At 35.0% G+C, this 22,067-nt stretch overlaps 1 protein-coding gene across 2 annotated transcripts in view; it reads right to left on the bottom strand.

The window, feature by feature from the left end:
* The window catches only part of Ppp3ca (protein phosphatase 3 catalytic subunit alpha), a 160,596-nt gene that overhangs the window by 41,289 nt on the left and 97,240 nt on the right, over nucleotides 1-22,067 (bottom strand). For both annotated transcript variants that reach the window (XM_015484599.2, XM_048813662.1), the window contains exons 5-7: nucleotides 20,137-20,276; nucleotides 12,809-12,886; nucleotides 10,523-10,617 (exon numbers count right to left, since the gene is read on the bottom strand). In XM_015484599.2, the coding sequence (XP_015340085.2) occupies nucleotides 10,523-10,617; nucleotides 12,809-12,886; nucleotides 20,137-20,276 (313 nt within the window). The remainder of the gene's footprint in view (nucleotides 1-10,522; nucleotides 10,618-12,808; nucleotides 12,887-20,136; nucleotides 20,277-22,067) is intronic.

Consider the following 22,067-nt stretch of genomic DNA (forward strand, 5'->3'; position numbering starts at 1 on the left):
ATATGTGTATAAGAGACAGTATATATATATATATATATATATAGGCATACTTTATGTATATATAAACACAGCCTTTATGGTTCCTTGTATTATTGTTATTATCCACTTAGATAAAAGGCAATTTACTAATTCATGGTGGTTACTGTATTTGGTGAGCAAGGATTGCCCTTATAACTCATTTTTACTGTATACCTCATAGGATTAGCCATAAAGTATGTGTTTATATCATTTATCAATATAGATCTCCGCTTTTCAATTTGTAGTAATTTGGCCATAATGATATTCTTCATATGAGGAATTTAACAATTACACTACATGGTTTAGGACCTAATACAGAGTTCGTCATAGGCAAATTCTAAGTAAGTTCCATATCATGACAAAATTTCAAACAACATAAACATTTATTATTAGTGGATACCCACAATATATATCTTACTTGAAACTGCAAGATAATGAATTTCTAACAATAAATTTTACTGTGTATATTTAAAGTCTATAGCACGTTGTTATACGATACCCATAAAAAGTACCACATTAACTATAATGAAGCAAATTAACATTTTCAACATCTCACATAACTACTGCTGCTTGTTTTTGTGATCAGAGTAGCTATATTTCTACTCATTTGTATGTGCCAAGGGCACACTTGTGTCACCACATATCATACTTTTATGATTACATCTAGCCTTAGCCCCATTCCTCTTACTTTATCCAGTGGGAAAGTCTTCTCAACCTTTATATACCTTTGATCCTTATATATGTCAGCTTCATGGTGCCTACAACAACAACTTTAGCTTTTTTATAAGCTTCCTTCATAAAATTTGGTTAATGTTATCTTATCTACACCAAGGAGGGGGATACACTAACTATTTCTGTGAAATAATTTGAGTCGATCTTATACTTACACGTGTTGGTGTGTTCAAGCATATCCCATGCACATTCAAGAACATGTGCTTTCCTTCTTAATACAGCATTAGCAAATTACAGACCAGATTATTATTCAAATACAGAAATGTGAGTAAAGTGGTCAAGGAAGAGGAGGGAAGAGATGAAGAGGCATAAATCCCTTTGATGCTTTTACAGTGTTATACACTAGATCTGGCATATAGTTGATGGTCGATTGTGTTGGTTGAAGAAAAGATCAAGAAAAGGAAAGAGAAAGCAAGGACAAGATGGAGAGGAGTAGAAGAAAGAAAAAAACAGTAGGAAAAAAGACAAAGAAGTTTTCAGAAACATAGAATATGATCTTACCAGAATACTAATCACATAACTAACCCCGTATGAGCAGAAGTCTGAGGGGAGCATGAAGAAATTTAGAAAACAAAGGCACTGTGCCACCTCAGAGGCCACACTCTTTGTTTTCAAATTGCAAGGATATGGAATAGAAATCAAGTAATATTGGCTCTGTCATAGCAATTGCATGAACATTATTTTCTCCTTATTTCAGCTTTATCTTCCCAACTTGTAAAATGGAAATGATAATAACTTGATCTCCTACTTTTCATGTACAAAGATTGAATCTAATATATGATCAATATACATGATAACACATATGATCAGATGAAATACTTGTCACCTGAGAAATGTGAAGTGCCATAGGTCAGTTTCAAATTCCTTAAGGAGGAGATGTCAGTCTGTTTTGATAGCTTGCCATTTTATAATCCCACCTTATGGGTCACATCTATATATACTGGGATGCAGAGAATCTGGAGCCAAAAAGTGATCCTGGGATTTAGCTCAAATCAAGTCAAACAGTGTGAATCACTACTACCACTAAAATCTCACAGAAAATTGAATTTCTTCCAGTACATGTATTTTGTTAATAAGAAAGAATTACTGATGAGTTCTTTACCAGTTTCAGCTTCCATACAGTTTTATGTTCTAATCCATATTATTATAATGCTCAGAGGAGGCCAATGTAAGTCCAAGCTAACAACATAGAGCTTTGACAGAAACTTTAAGATTCTGGAGGAGATGCAAGGTCACAGTAAGCACTGTGCCCTGGCCTGCTGTCATTCAGTGCAGGTGATACTTACATATCCAAATGTAAAGTAAGGGTAAGTGTGTCCTGATGAGAGGCACCTGGAAACCACAGATCCATAACAGAACCACCTTTCCATCTTGTAGTTGGTATTAAGCCTTGAGCTATAGCTTACATTGGTTTTAGATTGGTATCTCTTAAGATATTCCTGGTACTGAGTGAGTGTTAGTCCATACACTTGCTATCAACATTGTTTCCTATGGAAATAATGGACTTTGGTAGGTCTAGAATTTCTATATAATAAATATAAAGTGACAGTCTATTAATTCAAGTCTTTAACATTACTTATATTGTACTGTCCCTCTTCCCAACAAATGCTTTGTAGTGAATTAGATTTCTAGAATAGTAGTTTCAATCCATTGTAAGAATCTTTTGACCATCAGATCTATCAGAAAAAAAGGATTTCAATGTCTCAAGACGCATTTCTTGGTTGTTCCTGATCAAGGGACAAAAGGACATCTGACAGTGAATCTTTGTGAAAATGTATGGAGGCTTCATTTAGCTTGAAGGTAGGGCCTTTCTTTCGGTTAAGGTCCCACATAATTGTGAGATCTGAAATCCAGTAATTCTATAGACAAACCCCTGTGAAAAATAAATATTTTACTCATATTATCACTTTGTTGAAGGTTCACAGTTACTTTACCAAGAAGGTTATTTATTATTATTATTCATTAGAGCAAAGGTACATAGATTACATGTAGATTAATGAAGTAGAAATATACACTGAGAATAATTCTTAAACATTAAATCTTAATGGCTAGTTTTCTATTTTACCATTATTTCCATTAATTCAATATTTAAATGAAAGCAAGAGCATACTGGCCTAAAACCAACCTACTTAAAAAGTGGCCTGCGGCAGTGACACTTATGCATTGGAACTGAATAAATAAAGGCACAAGTGTAAGTGCTTGAGGGGCTACAGTTTAAAGGGAGAGATGAATTATTTATTTAAAAAAATGCAAAGAGTATTCTTACTACATTTTTTTAAAATAATGTAAATATTTGGATACCTAGCACTCACATAATATTGAAGTGATAATAAATGACTTTTCATTTCAAAAGCTTTTCTTTTCACATTGAAGAACAGTTAGAGTCACCTAAACACAACAGAGCCATGATTTGAAGAGCTTTTCCCTGTGAAAATTGCCCTGAGATCTTTCATACAACAAAGCTAAGGACAGAGGTTAATAGGTTGACTCTGGAGGCAGCAGGCTGTATTTCCATCTCAGTGCTCTCTGTGACCAGCTTCTGTGAACCCTGGGGAAAATGTGCAATCCCTCTGTGCCCTAGCTTTTCAACTATCTAATCAAGATTATAAGGTATTTCATAGGGCTGTCGAGAGAGTAAATACATTTAGACATAGAAAACACTTTCAGCAGCGTCTGCACATGGTAAGTACTAAAACAATGCTGTTACTGGTATTATTGGCTATTCTTAGTAATAAAGTAAATAGCATATGCATAGTATGCTATCAAAATCAAGGGAAATACTAACATTTACAAGACACATTACCAACTTAAGATTCTAAAGAAATATATTCAGCTGTATCATTCACAGTGACAACAAAAATGACAATGGAAAAAGAAAAGGTAACAATCACAGACGGACGAATTCCACATGTTGAGGGGCCCTGGATTTGAAGTCAGTGAACGGAAGCTTTCTGCCAAAACCTCTCCAATGAATGTTATCTGTCCTTCTCAGATAAAACTGATCAAAACTTCCTAATCTCAAATGCTGTTCAGCCTTAAATGTCTACATCAATTTCTTTTCTTTTCTAAGAACTTATATTCATAATAAAAGAATTAACATTGAGATTTTGCCCATAGTTTCTGCTTGGCCCCTCATAAATTCTTATATTCTACACTTTTTCTTGGTAGATCCTCTTAGTTTTAGTAGTTATTAAGAAGAGATTACCTGTATAGTGAGTATAATTGTAAGATACTCCTAGGGCTAAAGAATAACAATGTTTATTGAATAAATCCAAAAAAATGAATTTTTTGAGGAAAAGTATTTTACATATTGTTTTTCTTAAGATTAAAAAAAAACCCACAAAAGCAAAACAAAACAGAAAGTGAAGAACTAGGCTTACAATTTGTCAGCAAACATTAAATAACAAAATACTGCCATGAATATATGTTTACAATTTTTTTAAATATTTAAATAAGCGATCTGAGGTAAAGAGTCATGCAAAACCAATTAAGAAGAGTTTTAGAGATGGTGGGAAAAAAATCAAGAGCTGGCAAAACTGCAGCCATGGGAAAAAAAACCTCTGGATCAATTTTATCCAAAGTGTAAACAACTAGCAATCCTATTTATACCTGTGGTTTTAAGGACACAAAACATGCTTTAAAAATGTTTGTGTCAATGATAAATGATACGACCAAACTTGACAGGCTTCAGACTCTGTAAAAATGGACCTTTGTTGTAAAACATGGTTCAACTTTGTAGAAAAGTGATTTTTGTGACATGTGTAAGGTAAGAGGTGCAACTCAGGGTGAGATGTGACTCGGGGATACCTGGGCCCAGTTGTATTCTCCTTTCAGAAATCCCTCATCTCATTCTGGCACCCAGGATAAGGATGTGATCTAGTTGGTTATGAATTTGGCTCCTACACCAGAATGACACCAGATATCAAGAACCTAGTGGAAAAACACATGGTGCAGTATGGAATGAGCTTCTCAGGTCTGCCATTCGACACCATATAGATCCCCTGCTAGAAGTCAGGGACCAAGAAAAGCTGGCTTCTAATGTGGTGCATCTGTTCCTAGATGTTCACATCAGGATCATCAATAAGATTCTTATCTTGGTTCATGATAGCACTTATTATAATGGCATTTTTCTGCCAAATAAGAATCCTCTTTTTATTTATCAATGTTATCTTCTTGGAAAATATTTGAGGTTATTGAAAATGTCATATTTTGGTAACACACACACACACACAAATGCTTTTTATTAATCAGCAATTCTACTAAGTTGTATAATTGAAAAAATCTAAATATCTCAACAGATTTTTCCCAGGCCTGGTGATGCATGTCTATAGTTTTAGCGACTCAGGAGGCTAAGGCAGGAGGATCTTGAGTTCAAAGCCAGCCTCAGCAAAAGCAAGGCACCAAGCACCTCAGTGAGACCCTGTCTCTAAGTAAAATACAAAATAGGGTTGGGGATGTGGCTCAGTGGTTCAGTGCTCCTGAGTTCAATCTCCAGCACCCCTCTAAAAAATGGTAGACTTAGCTGGGCGTAGTGGTAAATTCCTGTAATTCCAGTGACTCAGCAGGCTATGGTAGGAGGATCACAGGAGGAGGATTCAAAGTTAGCCTCAGCAACTTAGAGAGACCCTGAGCAACTTAGTGAGACCTTGTCTCAAAATTGAAAAAAATAAAAAGAGCTGTGGCTGTGGCTCAGTGGTTAAGTGCCCCTGGGTTCAATCACTGATACCAAAGGAAAAAAAAAAAAAAGGACTTTTGCATCTTAAAATTATAGTAAATGATATTCTTCTTTTCCATCTTCTAAATCCAATTTTCCAGCTCTCTCTTCCCAAGTAGTTTAATATTAAATTCATTCATTCCCTTGGCTGTCATTTTAATCTCTGGTCTTGATTGCTATATTAGTTTGGTTGCTATTTATATTTTCCTCTCAACCCAAAATATGTTTCATTTAATAAATTTCCTTAATTTTACTGTCAGTACCTGAAATAGTTTTAAACCTCTGGTATATATGATTACATTTATCTAAATATATTCTATATATCCATTAGCTCACCCACTCACCCACCCACCCAAGAACTCATATGAATTATAGAAAACTTGACCCACATGGAAATCCTATGCAATCTAACTTAGATTCCTTTGAAGCACAGGTGTTTCTGTAGAGAGAAAAAGGACCTGCTCTTTTTTTTTAATCAGGTGTAAAACGAATTTTTCCAGAGGTTCATTAGAGTATTTGTACAAACTAAAAATTTTAAAGCAGTGTTTACATCTGCCACAGTATTTCTGAATTCTAAGTGATTGTACCCTTAAATTTCACTTTCTCAGTTAAGCTCTTCTGTTCCCATAGACTAATTTCCAAATGCTACTCTTTTCTTTGTAGCATTTTCCAAATATTCTTTAATATTGATTGGTTGAATTATTTACTTAATATCTATCACATTGCAAGATTATAAAGCACACTGGGGCAAAGACCATGTCTGCCTTGTTTAATTATACCCCAACACCTAGCATGGTGCTTGATGTATACCAAGTTTTTGGTGAAAGTTTGTTGTATTGGTGTATGGATATGGTTGAAGCCATTTTTCCAGGAGGCAAATTATGAAGAAAAAAAATGAAACTATGTTTCATTACTTCATTTTTCATCTGGTATATTTAAAGAATTAGGAAATAACTTTTCTTTTAGGGATCAGATTCACAGAAGAAAAACAATTCAAATGTACAAAGTGCTCTGCAAATGTTTAACTCCAATTTGGAAAGGACATTGGCACTGATTACGGCAATAATTTCAAGAGAGATAAAAAAAAATCTCCGGGTCAATATTGATAGGGCACTTATTGGGCACTGTCTTCTACTAATTCCTAGAAGAAAAATGCTCCAATAGATTCATGTATCAACTGCCTACCAGGTACAATGTATACAGTCTGGCTTCACAATGTCAATGGACCTCGTACAATGTTAATTCAAAAGCTTCATATTTCAAACTACTGACCATCTGATTGGCATGTAACTGAAATTTATGGGAAAACTAACTAAAATATATATGTGATATGTATAAGAAAAAAAAATGACTGGCATTGAAAACATTCAAAGGGGGTCTTCATGGAAACAGAGATGGAAAGGGTCTAATCTACCTAGATGGGCAGGGTGCAAGTCAAGCATTTTAGATGGAGAGAAGTATGTGGGCCAAGGTGTGGAGAGATGGAAAGTCAAAAGTTGTTGAGGGAAATGAGCAGAACAAGTTGTCTACAGTAAAGTGTTCACTCCGAAGTGAAGAGGGAGGTCATAAGGTAGGTAAAATAATATATAGTGAAATGATAAGTAAAAAGCTGAAGAGAAGCAGCCTTTTCCTGCCAGCTTTTGTGAAGCCCTGAACTAACATGTGGCATAATAATAACCTAACATATTCAATGATGATAATATCTTAATATTGCATAGCACTTTGTTTCAAAGCAATTCCATGTATTAGTCACAAAAGAACATTTTCCCTCATTTTACAGAGATAGCACTGCACATCCAATAAATCTAAATGAGTTATTTGTTTAATGGCACAACTGTGATTCAAACCTACATCTTTTGCCCTGGCATCTTGCAGTTGTCAGAGTGAGGAAACAGAAGCAGGGAGACCAGTGAGAAAACAATTATGTTACGGCAGACTGCAAAGGATAAGAGCTGACAGAATTAACGTGGGCTTCACCAAGAGATGGAACACTCAGTCCTCACTTTCCAAGCATTTCTAATTAGCTATAAGCCATTAAGGACCACTAATCAGAACTACTGGATATATAAATACACATCTGATCACAACTATTACTCTTTTTAATTAAGATGGCAGAACAAACATACTTTTATTTTGTTAGAGAGAGTCGCTGGTGTCTTAATCTGCAGGAGCTTTACAAATCAAACCATAACATAACTACTGGGTTATAATTCCAGAATTCTTTATGGTCATCCCTCTCTAAGAATCAGATGTTTAACTCAGAGATTCTTCAGTGTTATTTTTATATTAATTGTATTTTGGAGGATCTCACAACCTCATTTCATTGCATTGCTTTTTAATATTCTAGTTAACACTGATTTTATTCAAAAAGAATAATCTTCACTTTAGCTGTGAATAATTGACTCCCACTCCCAGATACTGTACACACTGTTAGCATAATAGCTTTAAAGTGCTTCAGAAAATTTACACAAAAGTCTTTTGAAATTATGTTCTAACTGAAGAATATGTCTTTCTTTTTCCTATCAGTTTATCCTTTTCTCTTGGGAGAATTTCTTGTTTTATGAAAAGGTTCCCAAAATGAAACACTTCTATCTCGTTCCTAAAAGACTGCTCTACCCTAAGGCAAGAGGAAAGAATAAAAGAACAACAAGGTCTCAAAGACAGCTGTGCCCCAATACCTCTGTGTGTGTGTGTGTGTGTGTGTTTAAAAACACACGTGTTTTTAAGTTCCTACCTTGTTATCTCAGAACCATATACAAAGAAGCAACATACACCATATGTGACAAGTGGTTTTGGTCTTAACAAAAATCATATTACCTACGATTAGAAAGAACAAAAAGAGGCAAGACCATTCTTACGGAATACGGAATAAAATCCCATTTTAATTTTTATTATTCTATTTTTGTTTAATTGCTAGAAACCTTGTTTGTTTGTGCAACTTAGCAATCAGTCTCTGAAAAGAACATAACTTTTTGGGTGTTCCTTTCCCTAGGTTTAATAGAACAAAATTTAAATGACATAGAATAATAAAAACTTGTGTTCATATTTTACACACCTAAGATAAATTATAGGATCCTGATGGGATGTGTAATACGACCTACTGAGTTCTTAAACTGCTTGGTGCTACTTCAGGTGCCCTCTATAGAGCAAGACTGAAAACCCTGGGAATTGATTTTATACACAAAGTATTTGCTGCTTTAAAAAAAAAAATCACTTGTTTTGACTTTGTGTTTTCCTCTTTCTCACCAAACACTGGCCAATATTTATGATTCAGGTCATATTTTATCTCAAACAAGGACTTCTCTGACCATTCCAGAAAATTACCCCTTGTCAAATGTATATCATATTGAGTCCCTTGGTTTCAGCTAAATCACGTTATGTCTTATATTTTTAGTAAGCCACTAAAATCTTGCTTTGTCAACTGCCTTACAAGCACATGGCATGCAGAGGACAAATGTTATTTGACTTTGCAAACTTCTTGCCACAAGAGGCAGCACCTCATTTCTAGAATTGTCTTGTGCTCCCTGCCACCCTCAAGTGTGACAGAAACTGCACTGTGTCTACTGATAATTATGCTCCGGAATACAGAAAAGGGGGCCATAACTGTCAATATAGCCATGAAAAAGATTGTACAGTGATGGCAAACTCCATCCAGCAGATGTCTCTCTCTGGGCTCTTGGGAAGGGAGTGGGAGGGTTGTAGGCTCCATCTGTAGGAAAGAGCAAGTGTGTGGAGGGAGAAGTAAGGAACAGGAGGAGAGGTGGGTCAGCACTGTGATTACACCAGATTTGCCTTTTGTGGGAAGATCCCTGAGAGCTCCCGAATATATGAAGGTCAAGGTCTATCTCTGAGAAGGAGGAAGTGGGAAGTACTAGAAAGGGAGAGTGGAACACCAGAAACCGAGGCAACAACCTATTAAAGACAGAACACTCAGCAGGCACTTGGGAATACTGGAGGTGAAAGCCCCTATTAGGCATCCTGGACACAAGGCAGGAAGACATCCATCACACCTGACTTATGCATGGGAATGGCTCCTAATTATAGGAGTTTTCAGACTGACTCAGAAACCAGGCTGCCTTTTTCTGCTTTTCCTGGACTATGGGTTGATTGAGTTTTCCCTTCTGGTCTCCATTTCTCTTCATCTCTGAAAGTTCTACTCAGACTTGATACGCATGTAATGTATAGACCAATATCAACTAGAGGTCATGTCACTTCCGCATTTGATCACCTATCCTGACATTCCTATAACACCATGATTTCCAAATTAAGAAACTACATTTATGAAAGAGGGTAATAATGGATCCCTTGCTTTTCCTCTTTTTTCCACAGTGAGTAAATAATGTCCTCTTGTTTCCCAGTTCCCCCTCACCACCTCCAGGCATACTGAATACGGAATTTCAGAAAGCAAGTGCAGGTCACTGAACTTGATGGTTAGGTTTCATCCCAGTTCATTACTTCCTAAATGAGTGACCTCAGGGAAGGCAATTAACCACAGGGATCCATTCTGCATATCAAAAAGGGGGAGATTTGGCTAATAATATTTACCTTGGAGCTTACTTTTACTTATTTTTTAATTTTTTTTAAGAAATGAACCCATGCTTGCCTAGAAAGAAGACTCTTGGTAGGTGCTCAATAAATACAATTTGAACTTGAATTTCAAGCTATAGTTTCTTTATGCTGCCCACTTTTTTGCTGATCATTTATACACAGGATCTCACTACTCTTATTCAAATACACATCCTTTCTAGGGACCATGATATTAGATTACCTCTCATTGTTTTTTTAAAAATATCTCTAACTGCCAGAGCAGCAGCTGATATTCTTTACAGACTTTAGAAATGTCTTGAAAAATATTTTAAAGGTACCAGTGCCTGGACCTCCACCACTGATCAAATGTGTCTCCATGTGTAATCACAAAATTGGCATCAAACAAAAATTGAAAAAGTTGAGAGAAAAATAAATGGTTAAAAATCCTTAAAACCAAACCCAAATAAGGCAAGTTAAAAATTAATTGCACATATTATACAAGACTGCAAGAAGAGTTTAAAAAGGTCTTACCTTTGTTATTGTATACATCTAAATAATTTGGTGCTGAAAAAATTGTAATTAGAGAAGGGAAGCCTGTTGTTTGGCTTTTCCTGTACATGCGATACCTAAAAACAACAAATATGAGTTAAAAAGGTTAGTGTGCAAAAAGGGTGATATCAAATTACAGATTTGGAAATAGAAATTTAAATGAAAATTAAGTTCTATCTTTCAAAAAGGATTCAATTACATAATACTAAATAAAATTTTCTCTCTGAAGTCTTTTATAATCCATTTCAGGAGTGACAATGAAAACATACAATCATGTGTAATTTCCAAACAGATATGTTCTAAATTCAGCAAACCTCAGGGGAAGACAGGATTTTGTGGAAAACCACAGTTTATTTGCTTACTTAAAAATGTGTTGTGTGAATCAATTAATATCAGCAGGACTTTTTATTGAAAATGAGCAATTGATGAATCCCTCCTTGGGGAAATTGTGAATATGTCATCCAGTTTTTTGTTTATTATTGTTGTCAAGTACACACAGCCAGCTTCAGTATACAAAGTCAAGGTGCTAGGATTAATAGTGTTACTACTGTCTTTCACACTGATCTTTTTCCCCTTCACAAAGCTCAGTTCCATAAACAAAATGCTTCTAGAATATTTCAAGAAGATTTTACTAGTTGTTTTCTTCAGAGAAAAGTAGTATACCTGAATAGTTTCAAAAAGAAAAAAAATCGAAGTCTTTTTAAATTTATAAATTTTAAAATGGTTACCTATCTATCAAAAGGTACTATTTGAACTACTTTAAGAACCCAGCTATATAAGGCACAGTTCATCTACCAGAAATAACAAATGCAAGACACCAAGAAAATGATAAAATTTTGTTTTCTAGCCATGCTTTTAAGTGGGTATTCCTTAAATCTATTTCATAGAATTCATGAGGTGCTTTTTTGCCCTGATGGAAAAGATGCCCTGATTATTTGAGAAGTAGAGTGCTATTTTATAAATTAGTTTTGTTTTAGTAGAAAAATGTGACTGGATTGCTGGTTTATTTCCAAAGTTCTTGTGGCTGGTCTGTTTTAGTACTGATTGATTAAATATTACCCTGCTGAGACAATAATCTTTAACTTGCAGACACCAGCAAAGCTTGGTAATAAATAAAATTCTAAAATGGAAACAGTCTACAGATGTCCAAAAATTTAATGAGATATAAATTTTCATAGATTTAATCAGATATTCTTTGAAAAGAAATCACTCAGTCCAGGCAAAATGCTTATATATAACCTTCATATAATACTGAAGCCTTATAGAAAAAAATGGCCTGGTTATAAGTGGCAAGTCTTTGTATATTGCTCTGTTTATTGGACCATTTTATGTCAAAAATATTGGCAACTTTCTGAAAGTATAATGGTTACAAGTTATCAAGATAATTGATTGTTCTTCTCTCTATTGATGAACTGCTTCAAAAAAAGCTAACTTTGAAAGGAACTTAAGTTTCTGCTTTGTTCCTGGAGCATGCTTGATGGGGGCCTTCTTAGAAACAATGTAGGTATCCTATGTTGTCAATTTCAGAAAAGTTGTAAAATCCAATATCGAAAATATGAACGAATGCATTTAATAATTTAAAGGCAAACAATGCCTTTCAGTGGAGCATAATGGAAAAGGGTATTCAAAATCAAATCCTAAATTTGTTATGCTAATTTCTTCCTCATGTAGATTTAATGAACTGCCGAAGTGAACATATTTGACATTTCTTAGTTTTCTAAACTCTGAAAATTGGTCTATGATTTAAAAATTTACCAATCAATACAAAATCAATTTTATGTAATTATTTGCTTAGAACATATGAGTTTTTCCTTTGTTTAAATGTCCCTATATGTTTTTTTTTTTCCTTTAGAGCTCTACAGTGATCAGGAATAGCATTCTTTAAAACAAAAATATAACATGCAATATATTTTAAATATATACATGAGATTCTCATTCATCTTGCCAACCAAGACTGAAATGTAGCTGGTAATTTACTCAATTAGAAGACAATGGTCAAAGTAGGAACTGGGAGAAATAAGGGAGGAGGTTGCCTTACAATACTTCAGAAAAGCTAAAAATTGACTTGTTAAAGCTAAAGACTGAAGAACTTTAAAAGGGGCTTTACCACCAGGGACTCTGCCCTACCTGCCTTGTCAGTGACCATTTTAAGACCTAATTCTGTCTGGGAGTGAGCCTGGCAAAAGGGAATCCACAGGGCCTGAGCACAGGAGGAAGTTTTCAGAAAGGGGCAATGTACAGTTTTCCCAAACCCTCAAGTCTGCTTACCCTGCATCTTGGGCTTCATGGGCTCGGAGTATAGATAACAAGTTATTGTGCTGCAAGAATTCACAAACAGCTGGGTAACTGCCAGAGACAAAAAGAAAAGAGAAGTATCTGTTACCAAGTCATCAGGAGTCCCATATTCACCTCTGATATCCAGACCAGTTTGATAGAGCATAATCAAACATACACCATTCCTGAAACAAGCTTCTTGGCTCTAAGGACAGTTTGGTCCTATGGCAGAAAAGGCACCTACAGCAGTAATCATGATCAAACAGGGGATGTATGTGAATTGGAAACAAACCTAACTAGGCCATTATATAACAACAGTGGAGTGTTCCCTCTCAGTCATGATCAATTTTTACAAATTTCCATTTAAATACAAAGTAAACAGAAACATAAATACATCATGAGAATGAAACCTGAATATTCCCAAACACGACACCATTTGTACATGTGCTTGCATGTACGAGTGTGTAACAGAAAAGTGAGCTAGGAAATGCAGGAGAGTAAGTGTACTAGGAAATCAAATTCGGCTGATCTAATATTGTGGGTACATTAAGCTGACTGTATTGTGGCAACATCTAAATAAAATTATAGACATTCACAAGATTTTTAAATTGTACATTATATATTATCAAGAGCAGTTCATCTCAAAACTTATTTATCTTGACTTAGTAAATATATCCAATATACAATTATTATGTTTGTCTTAAAAGTTTCAAACTCGAAGGACTCCATTATAAGTGAAATTGAAACTACAAATTAAAATTTTAGAAACCTTTTTTTACAATCACAATATCTCTGCTGTACAAGTTTTTAATGAGATAAATGTGTGTTATAAAAATGAATTTTGACAATTCAAACCCAATACTCATAAACAAACTGCAGATATTTACTAAAACCTACTCTATACATACATTAGACAGCATTCATCAATTATAAAATAGCACTTTGTGGTAATAATTTAGCTGTTTATACTACTAAAATAATTTATCATAAAAATGATGAATGTAGTTTCTATGCTACATTTGTATAAATTCCCTCATCAACAGGAAAAAAAAATACCACTAAGATGGCACAGAGTTATACATCAATTGATTGTAAGAAACTTTCAGTTCTTTAACAAAAACGGGATCAAATGTTGAAAATGATTTCTGTGCACATCTGTGTGTGTGTGTGTGTGTGTGTGTGTGTGTTGCAAGGAGAAAAAAAGGAGATATGCATGAGGGCCCCACTTCCTAGCTGTCCCAGGTCCACATGGTCAATAAGCCATCCACCTAATTGGTCAGGAGTATGTCTGAGAGACTGATGAAGATGGCCTATGCCTCTATGTCGGAATGTGCCCATCTGGTATCTAAGACCAGGAACTGATTAGCCCATGTCTTCAAAGTCTGTTCTACTTAATGAAAAGGTGAGTCTCTACCCTTTTCATATAAGTTGGGAAAATAAATCTTTATTTCAGAGACAATGGCTGGCCTTTCAAAAACAGCATGTTTGTTTGGTACATATTTAGCTATAAATGCCCAGCTAAGGATTGTCATTGAGTATGTTCTAAATGAATGTTCCTCCCCCCATCTCTTGAGCGCTTTATAGTCCTCCTGCCTTTGAGGCTTTATAAGACAGTGTATTGTCTTGTTACATTGTTGGATGGGGACTGCTTGCCTAGTTTGTCACTTGCCTTTGTGTAAAATGGCTTCGTTACGCTCTCCCCCACTCCTGCCTTTTGAAACAATTTACACTCCTCTGATGAAAATATAATTTCAATATATTTTATTCATGCTAATTTGATACCATAATATGTTTAGACTGTGTTTTTCCTCATGAAAAAAATATGACTTTGAATGGAAACCTGACAAAAAATAAAATTAACTAAGCAGCAATTTGTTGATTAATAGTATTACATAAGGTTCACTTCTATTATTTACATGGAAAAAACTCATTTTGAAGAAAAAAATTATAAATTTAAAAATATGCATAATTAAATGCTCAAGCTTTTAAAGAATTATCCTAAATAATTTTTAGAAAATAATCAAGTATCCCCTAGATTCCCATTACTGATGAAATACTTGCCAAGGGTGCATTAAAATCTTAAATAGTATTTGAAAAACAACCAAAACATTCTACAACATTTCTATGCTTTTTTAATGGAAATGATCACAAAACAAAAGATTCAAGCTGAAAATCCATATATTTATATGTAATAAAATATATGGCTTTTCATAAATGTCTATGTATATATATGTGTGTGTGTGTGAGTGTGTGTAAGATAAAGATAAAATAGCACAAGTTTTATAAAACCATTATGAAGCAAGAAAGCATTTGATTCTGCAGTTAATTAGGGAACTGTTCATGAAAAATCTCCTTTATGTGAGATCTTCAAGGAAATGATCTTTGTGAATGAGTAGATGGGAAAGGGGTAGAATCTTATCCAGAAGGGGTAGACAGAATGTGGACTGAGTAAGAACAAAGGTGAAGAAGGCAGAAAAGAGAAAAATGTGATAAAAACAGTAGGAAAACCGAGTTGGTACTAAGCAAATAGCTCCATTATATTAGCTTTGTTCTGTTTGTTCTCCTCTTTTTCTTTCTACAGCATATTAAACTATAGTTTTGATGTTGAATTAACCCTCTCAGATTGAAGACTTTATGATTTTACCCAGCAGGCATTATTAGGATGTGGTTTTATGGTTATATCTTTGTAGACACTCCATGTGCATTTTTTTCTCCTTGAAAGGTGAATTCTTTGCCCTGTATTGGTGAAATGATGCTTTTCACTGGAGAAGCCTTCACCAAAAGCCCCCACACCCCAATCCCAATCAATGCAGAACTATTGCATCCTCTGCTTTTATAACGCACAGATCTAAGGTATCACTTATGTTGTGATGTAAAATATATTCACATATCTGCCCTCAGAAATAGTGAGTGCCTTAAGAGAGGGATGAACTGTTTCCGACACTTCCCACCTAAACAGTTGGCAACAGTCTATCAGCTTACTAGAGCTCAAGCAGAGTTGGGGAGGTAGCCTCAAAGAGAGGCAGTTAAGCAGGTGAAGGTTCAAAGGGTTTCTCTTCTGCCTCATGCTTCAGCAAAGCAGAGGCAGGAAGGCTGCAATCACTTTCCAAGGTACCTCGTTGGCATCCTCCACCTCCTAGGTGCCCTCAACCTCTCCCAGCCCTACTGCATTCTCACTTGCTTCTTGATATCTATTGTAGATGGGCACTTAGCCCTGTATGATCTGAGTCTTCCAAGACACTGTCAGGCCTATCTTTTTCTAGTGCTTGCTGTATTTCTTCTTTGCCCCAGGGTTCTCCAACTAATTTGATTTTACCCACTAGGGCTCCAACTTTTCCTGCCAGGCTTCTGCAGAGTTTGAGTCCTCGCTTATACTTGGCTGCGGGCGGCCTCAGGAGTGGCAAGCAATCTTTATTGAAGGTAAACTTTTTATTTTATTTTGTGATGTTAGGGATTCAATCTAGGGTTCGTGTTTGCTGGGTAAGCACTCTACTACTTAGCTACATCTTCAGCCCTACGGCAAACTTTTTATTGAAGTAAAATACCAATACAGAAAAAGGCACAAATCAAAAGATTACAACTTGAAAACCTTCCACAGAGTGAACATCCTGGTAACTAATATTCAGATGAAGACAGCGAACATAACCTGAACCCAAGAAACTCACTGCTCCTTCATAATCATTTCCTAACTAAGTATCCACCATCCTGGCTTTTAACATTATAGATTAGCTTTCTCAGATGCTGAGCTCATTTGGATGGAATCATATAACATGTACCATTAATAAATAGTATCTGGTCTCCTTTGCTCATAATTATACTTGTGCCACTCATCCATGTTGCTATGTGCAGTCTAATATACATATTAAAGTTTATTATTCATGCTATAACTTGGTACACATATGTACATATGTTTACCATGTATAAAAATAGGAGAACAGCTTAGTCATATGAATGTTCAGCTTCAGTGAACAACAAAGCAGCTAAATGTAATTTGGGAATAGAAGTGAAGTAAAACAACTCAAGTGGCCATTTTTGCAGAACTCCCCCACATTCCTTGCCTATAAGAGCTACCCCTCCATGACTGGATGGATATGTTCTCTTCATCTTTTCAAACTCTGGTAACACCTGTGCCTAAAGCCCTAGTCCACCTTGTCTTTGGGTTAAGACTCCTAACTCCGTATTTGTATGAATGTGTGTAATGGCCTGCACACCTGTGATGGCACTATGTATCTTGCACTTGGTCTGTTTTTGCTGTTTTCTCTCTGCTACTAGACTATCATTCCCTTAAAGGCAGAGACTCTGAGCATCTATACAACTTAGCAGAGGGCATACACAACAGGTGCTCAGCCAATGTTTGTTAAATAACTGAATAAGTGAGTGGATTCTCATAAAGGATGCCCATGAATGGAAGTGTAGAAATAGGGAAGGGGAGGGGGAGAGAGGATACTGATAAAATTGGGAACAGAGAGCTCTGGTGTGATTTCAACAGATTAAAACTGCCCAAATTTTCTTCAACTTAGAATGGGAGGGAAAGAAGGCAGGATGGTTTAGTTATTGGTGATATTATAAAGAAAGTTTTAATAAGACATGATGTCTGATTGGTGCTAATTTCAATATAAGAAGGAAAGGCAAATGTACCTGCTAGTCTGTATAACTGGGAGAATGAAATGCTATTAAAACGAAACAACCAAAACCTCCAAAAAACCAGGAGGCATCTCCATGGGGATTAAGCAAGTGAGAAGTATATACCTGCTTCAAACAAGTTAAGTGCAGGTTAAGGACAATGGAATACCTAGACAGAAAGTTGCATCAGACAAATAGACATAGGGGATTGGAGCCCAGGAAGATAAAGAGATGAAGGGCAAGACACAGATTAAATAAGCAAACCACAGAGTTTAGAGTTTACAGTGGACCTGGGCAAGTGAGCCAGGTTCCTAGAAGAGAATGTGAATTAAAAAAAAAAAAGTATGAAGAAGACAAAGAAAGAGGCAGCATCTGCTGCTAAATTAGAGGAAAATAAGTTGGGAGTAGGGAGGAGGAATCCAAGGATTTCAAAAGGGAAGGGAATGATAAGAAGGTCAATTGCTGCAGAGAAATTAAGCAGCATGTAAAGAGATGGAAATTTGTGATCAAGAAATCAGAAGTGATTAGATTGAGATGTAACTGCAGCCTTCAATACTAACAGTGTCTGTCAATATGTCCTTCAAGACTCAGTGCTTAAAGGAACTGAACTCACTCATTTTGAAGCAGGAAAACTCAAAACAAGAAGCGAATATGAGTCATTCAAGGCAGAGCTACAAATTGACAACCTGAGCACCATATCCTGCCAACAGTTTTCCTTTGTTTACAAGAAAGTGAATATTTTACCTCCTATGTCATCTTCAATCTAACACTTGGTCTGCTCAAGTAGCTCAATTACCTGCTTGAACATTATAGGCATTTGAGTATGCAAACTCTAAGATCATAAAAATAAATGTAGCACGGGGGCAAAAACAGATTCCCATGGATTTTTTCCTCTCCATCACTTTGCCTGTCTAATAAGTCTCAGGGACAGAATTAAAAAAAATCCTTCTGATGTATTTTTCTGTATAACTTTTGTTTGAATGTCAATCATAACCAAGACAATACGTTAGATAGCGATAGGATTGCATATTGTTATATATGCAAACTATACATGAACATGAAAAATAAATCTGGATGTGGTATATGTAAATTACTCCAATTAATTGAAAAGGTAATTGTTGCTAAGTTTCTCTACTAATTTCATGGCTTGTTTGTGTCCATCTAGATGAACTGTAGAAACCATCACCTTAGAAAAGGCCTCAATATTTTCAAGATGTTGCTAAAGGCAAAAGGACCAAAAAGCTCCAGGAGAACAGGAAAGACATTTTTATCTTTCTAAGACAAAACATAATCTAGACTTTTCTGCAAATAGTTGGAATCTGTGAGCTGCAGATTTAAATACTCAACCTCACGATAATTTGTTATGGCTAAAAGATTATAATATCTGTAAGAACCTCCTATGAAATGATTTAATCATTTTGTGGAGAATAAAATCTAAAAACATGCTTAATTCTCAGCTTATCCAGTTGATAGATTTTATTCCTGATCTAAACACATTTTTGAGTATATGTTCACAAAATAAAAATACTACACTTTATGTAAGTTCAGTATGGGAGTTGGTTCAGAATGATTTATATGGATGGCTAATGCAGAAAACTCATGGCAGTATGCCATGCTATGAATTAATGAATGGAACTCTATTAAAATCAAGAGTTTGTATTTTGTTTGATACTATGATAATAAAGAACAACTCAGTGGCATCACACAGGTAATTTAAACATCTAGTATGATTGGGGATTTAATACCAGGTTTGGAAAATTGAACACTTGGCTTTTATATACTTCAATAATACTTAACTTTTCTCTAGAAATAACATCTTTAATAAAGGATCATTCCTAAATTAACTACTGCAAAGAATCTTTAGGATTTTTTCATAAATATTATACATGTTTCTTCATTTTGTCCAAAATAGCTCCTTAGACTTGGTGCCCAAATTTTCAAAACATAGAGGTGGATTATAACTTTTGGATAAAAAAGTTTAGAATAAACCTCTCTATTACTATGTATAAAAAAGATTTTTTTAATCCTTCACAGTGTACGATTTTCTACCTACAACCTATAATTTCTCAATCACATCAACAGAAGAATAACAACACTTTTCCCTCATAGTAAAATTATATATATTTATATATAAATATAAATAATATAAAACAAAATGTTCTACCATGGAAAAGACTGATCAAAGTTATACAAAGGATATCTGCTTAATTCACAGATAGAAGGTATGCAACTGGATGTGTTTTACAGAATTCTTCCAGCTCTGCCATTACCTTAACTCCCTGCCTGGAATTGAGCCCTAACTTTGGGGAAATGCCAGATTTGGTTTTAGGAAAGAAAGAACGTAAAGTGGTGGGGGAGGGAGAGGAGAAGAGGAAAGAGGAAGGGAAAGGAAGGGGAAGGGGAAGGGGAAGGGANTATATATATATGTATATATATATATGTGTATATATATATATATACATATATATATATATATATATATATATATATATATCTCACATCAATTTATTCACTCATTTATTTATATTTTCATTGTGAGAATTCTAAGAACCCATTTGAGCCAAACTATCAAAGCGAACCTTTCGCTTATCCTGGTTACCTAAAGGAGTTATACAAATGTCATTAATGAATCCAATGGCTGCTACATTCCAGCATTTATGAGGCAAACCTGTCCCAACCGGCGAGCCCTGGGTCCTCACCTGTAGAAGTATGAACATCCCCTGACTGTGTTGTGAGTGAAATGTTCCTGAGTCTTCTCATTTCCAAAATCCTCCAGGGGGTCTGACCACAGGATATCACACATGGGTCCATAAGCAGGTGGTTCTTTGAATCGGTCTAACTAAGAAAAATAGAAGACAGAGCAAAATACTAATCTTTGGAAACTTGGAATTCAAAAACCAGAGGAAACCACGTCCACCTGCCTCTCCCCAATAGGTGAACTCCACTGCTCACTTCTCCTCTGCTTTCCTTCTTTCCTTCCCATCTTGCTACTCTTCATTGCCAAGTCCGACTCCTTCCTTCTTTCTCCAGATGAGCTTATTTCTTTTTGGTCTTTATCACTATCTTTATCTTTCTCTTGCCTCAATAGTCCCCAAAGTTTCTTTTTCCCTTTCTCCTCTCCTCCTTTAATCTTTACCTCTCCTTACTTATTTTATTTATCCAAGTGTTTTAGCCACTGCCAATTAATGTGACTCCATCTGTGTTTCATTTGTGAAAGGAGAAGTGTTAATTATATTTGGGGAGATTCCTCCTACTTCCTCCTTTAGATTTTTATATTAACAATAGGATTTTGGGAGCAGAAGGCTTATGATTTAAGAGGAGCTACTTGCTATATGACATTATGGATATTAAGTCATTAGGGCCCATCTAGGTGTCTAACAAAAGCACAGTCTTCCATACAACTATGGAAGGGGAAAATAAAAGAAATGATAAGGAATCAAATCATTCTACAATTTTGGGGTCATTCTTTAGCTTACATTCTAAACATTACAGTTTTACCTGAATCCTTTATATAAAATCCACTTTTCAGTGATAAATGTTTATCAAAGTCATATTTCAATTTAAAAAGGTGCATTTAGGAAGTATGAACAACATAACTAGAAATAACAGCCCACCAACAATCTGATAAGATTGTTACTTGAGTTTATCATAATTTAATTGCAATGAAAAAATGCATAAAACTATTATGAAAATCCATTAATAATGGATGTACTTCAGAGTCAATACTTGACTATTTGGAAAAATCCAGTAGAGACAGCTGAAATATTAGGCTGACAAGCAGTGGAATTCTCTATTTCACCTGGGACATACAAGATGATGAAGTAATGGTTTTTCTATATTCTGGTGTTTAATATTATCTAAAGAAAACAAGGAAATATTTCACATTTTCAACACCCAATGAAAATTTTCAATAAGACACCTCTATTTTTCAACCATTATATGAGCCATATTCATTATAAATGTAGACTTGTTTGAGAAATTTAAATAACTTATGTCTTTGAAACAATTCATACAAGAAAAATATTGCTTGTCCATGCAAATACATAATTTCTTACAGAGAAATAAGAATTTATTACTAGAGGTAGAACAGTGGAGGAGGGAAGGTTTTCAGACCAATATAAATTCCCAATCATAGGTTGGGAAAGCAACCCTAATATAGAATTTACTCTGGAAAAATTATAAAGTCAGTCTAGAGGTTCACACCATCTACACTAAAATATGTAAATATAAAATGAAATAAAGTTAAGTGTAGTAAAAACTCTGACATATAGTGAAATGCAAACCTCAAAATCATTTTATGGCAAGGCTTAGAATTTGATGATATATAAATAATTGTATAGAATATCTGAAATACGCCAAAAAGTAAATTCTGGGGATTGCAGGTATATTTTTTTTAACTATTCAATGTACCATGAAACCTTTAGTGACTGATTTCAAGAGTCCATCAGGTTGTAGAAGAATTTGGCTAACTTCATATATAAAGGAACTTTCTATACATGAACTCCATGATTACCTTTCAACAACATATCTGTATAGCACTTTAAATTGAAAGCAAAGACAGATTGCTCGGAGGACCAGAAGCAAATATGTAATGGTGTCTTAAAAATTAACCCAAGTAAAGTAGAAAACA

Source organism: Marmota marmota, unplaced genomic scaffold (genome assembly GCF_001458135.2).
Source record: "Marmota marmota marmota unplaced genomic scaffold, marMar, whole genome shotgun sequence".
Classification (NCBI taxonomy): domain Eukaryota; kingdom Metazoa; phylum Chordata; class Mammalia; order Rodentia; family Sciuridae; genus Marmota; species Marmota marmota.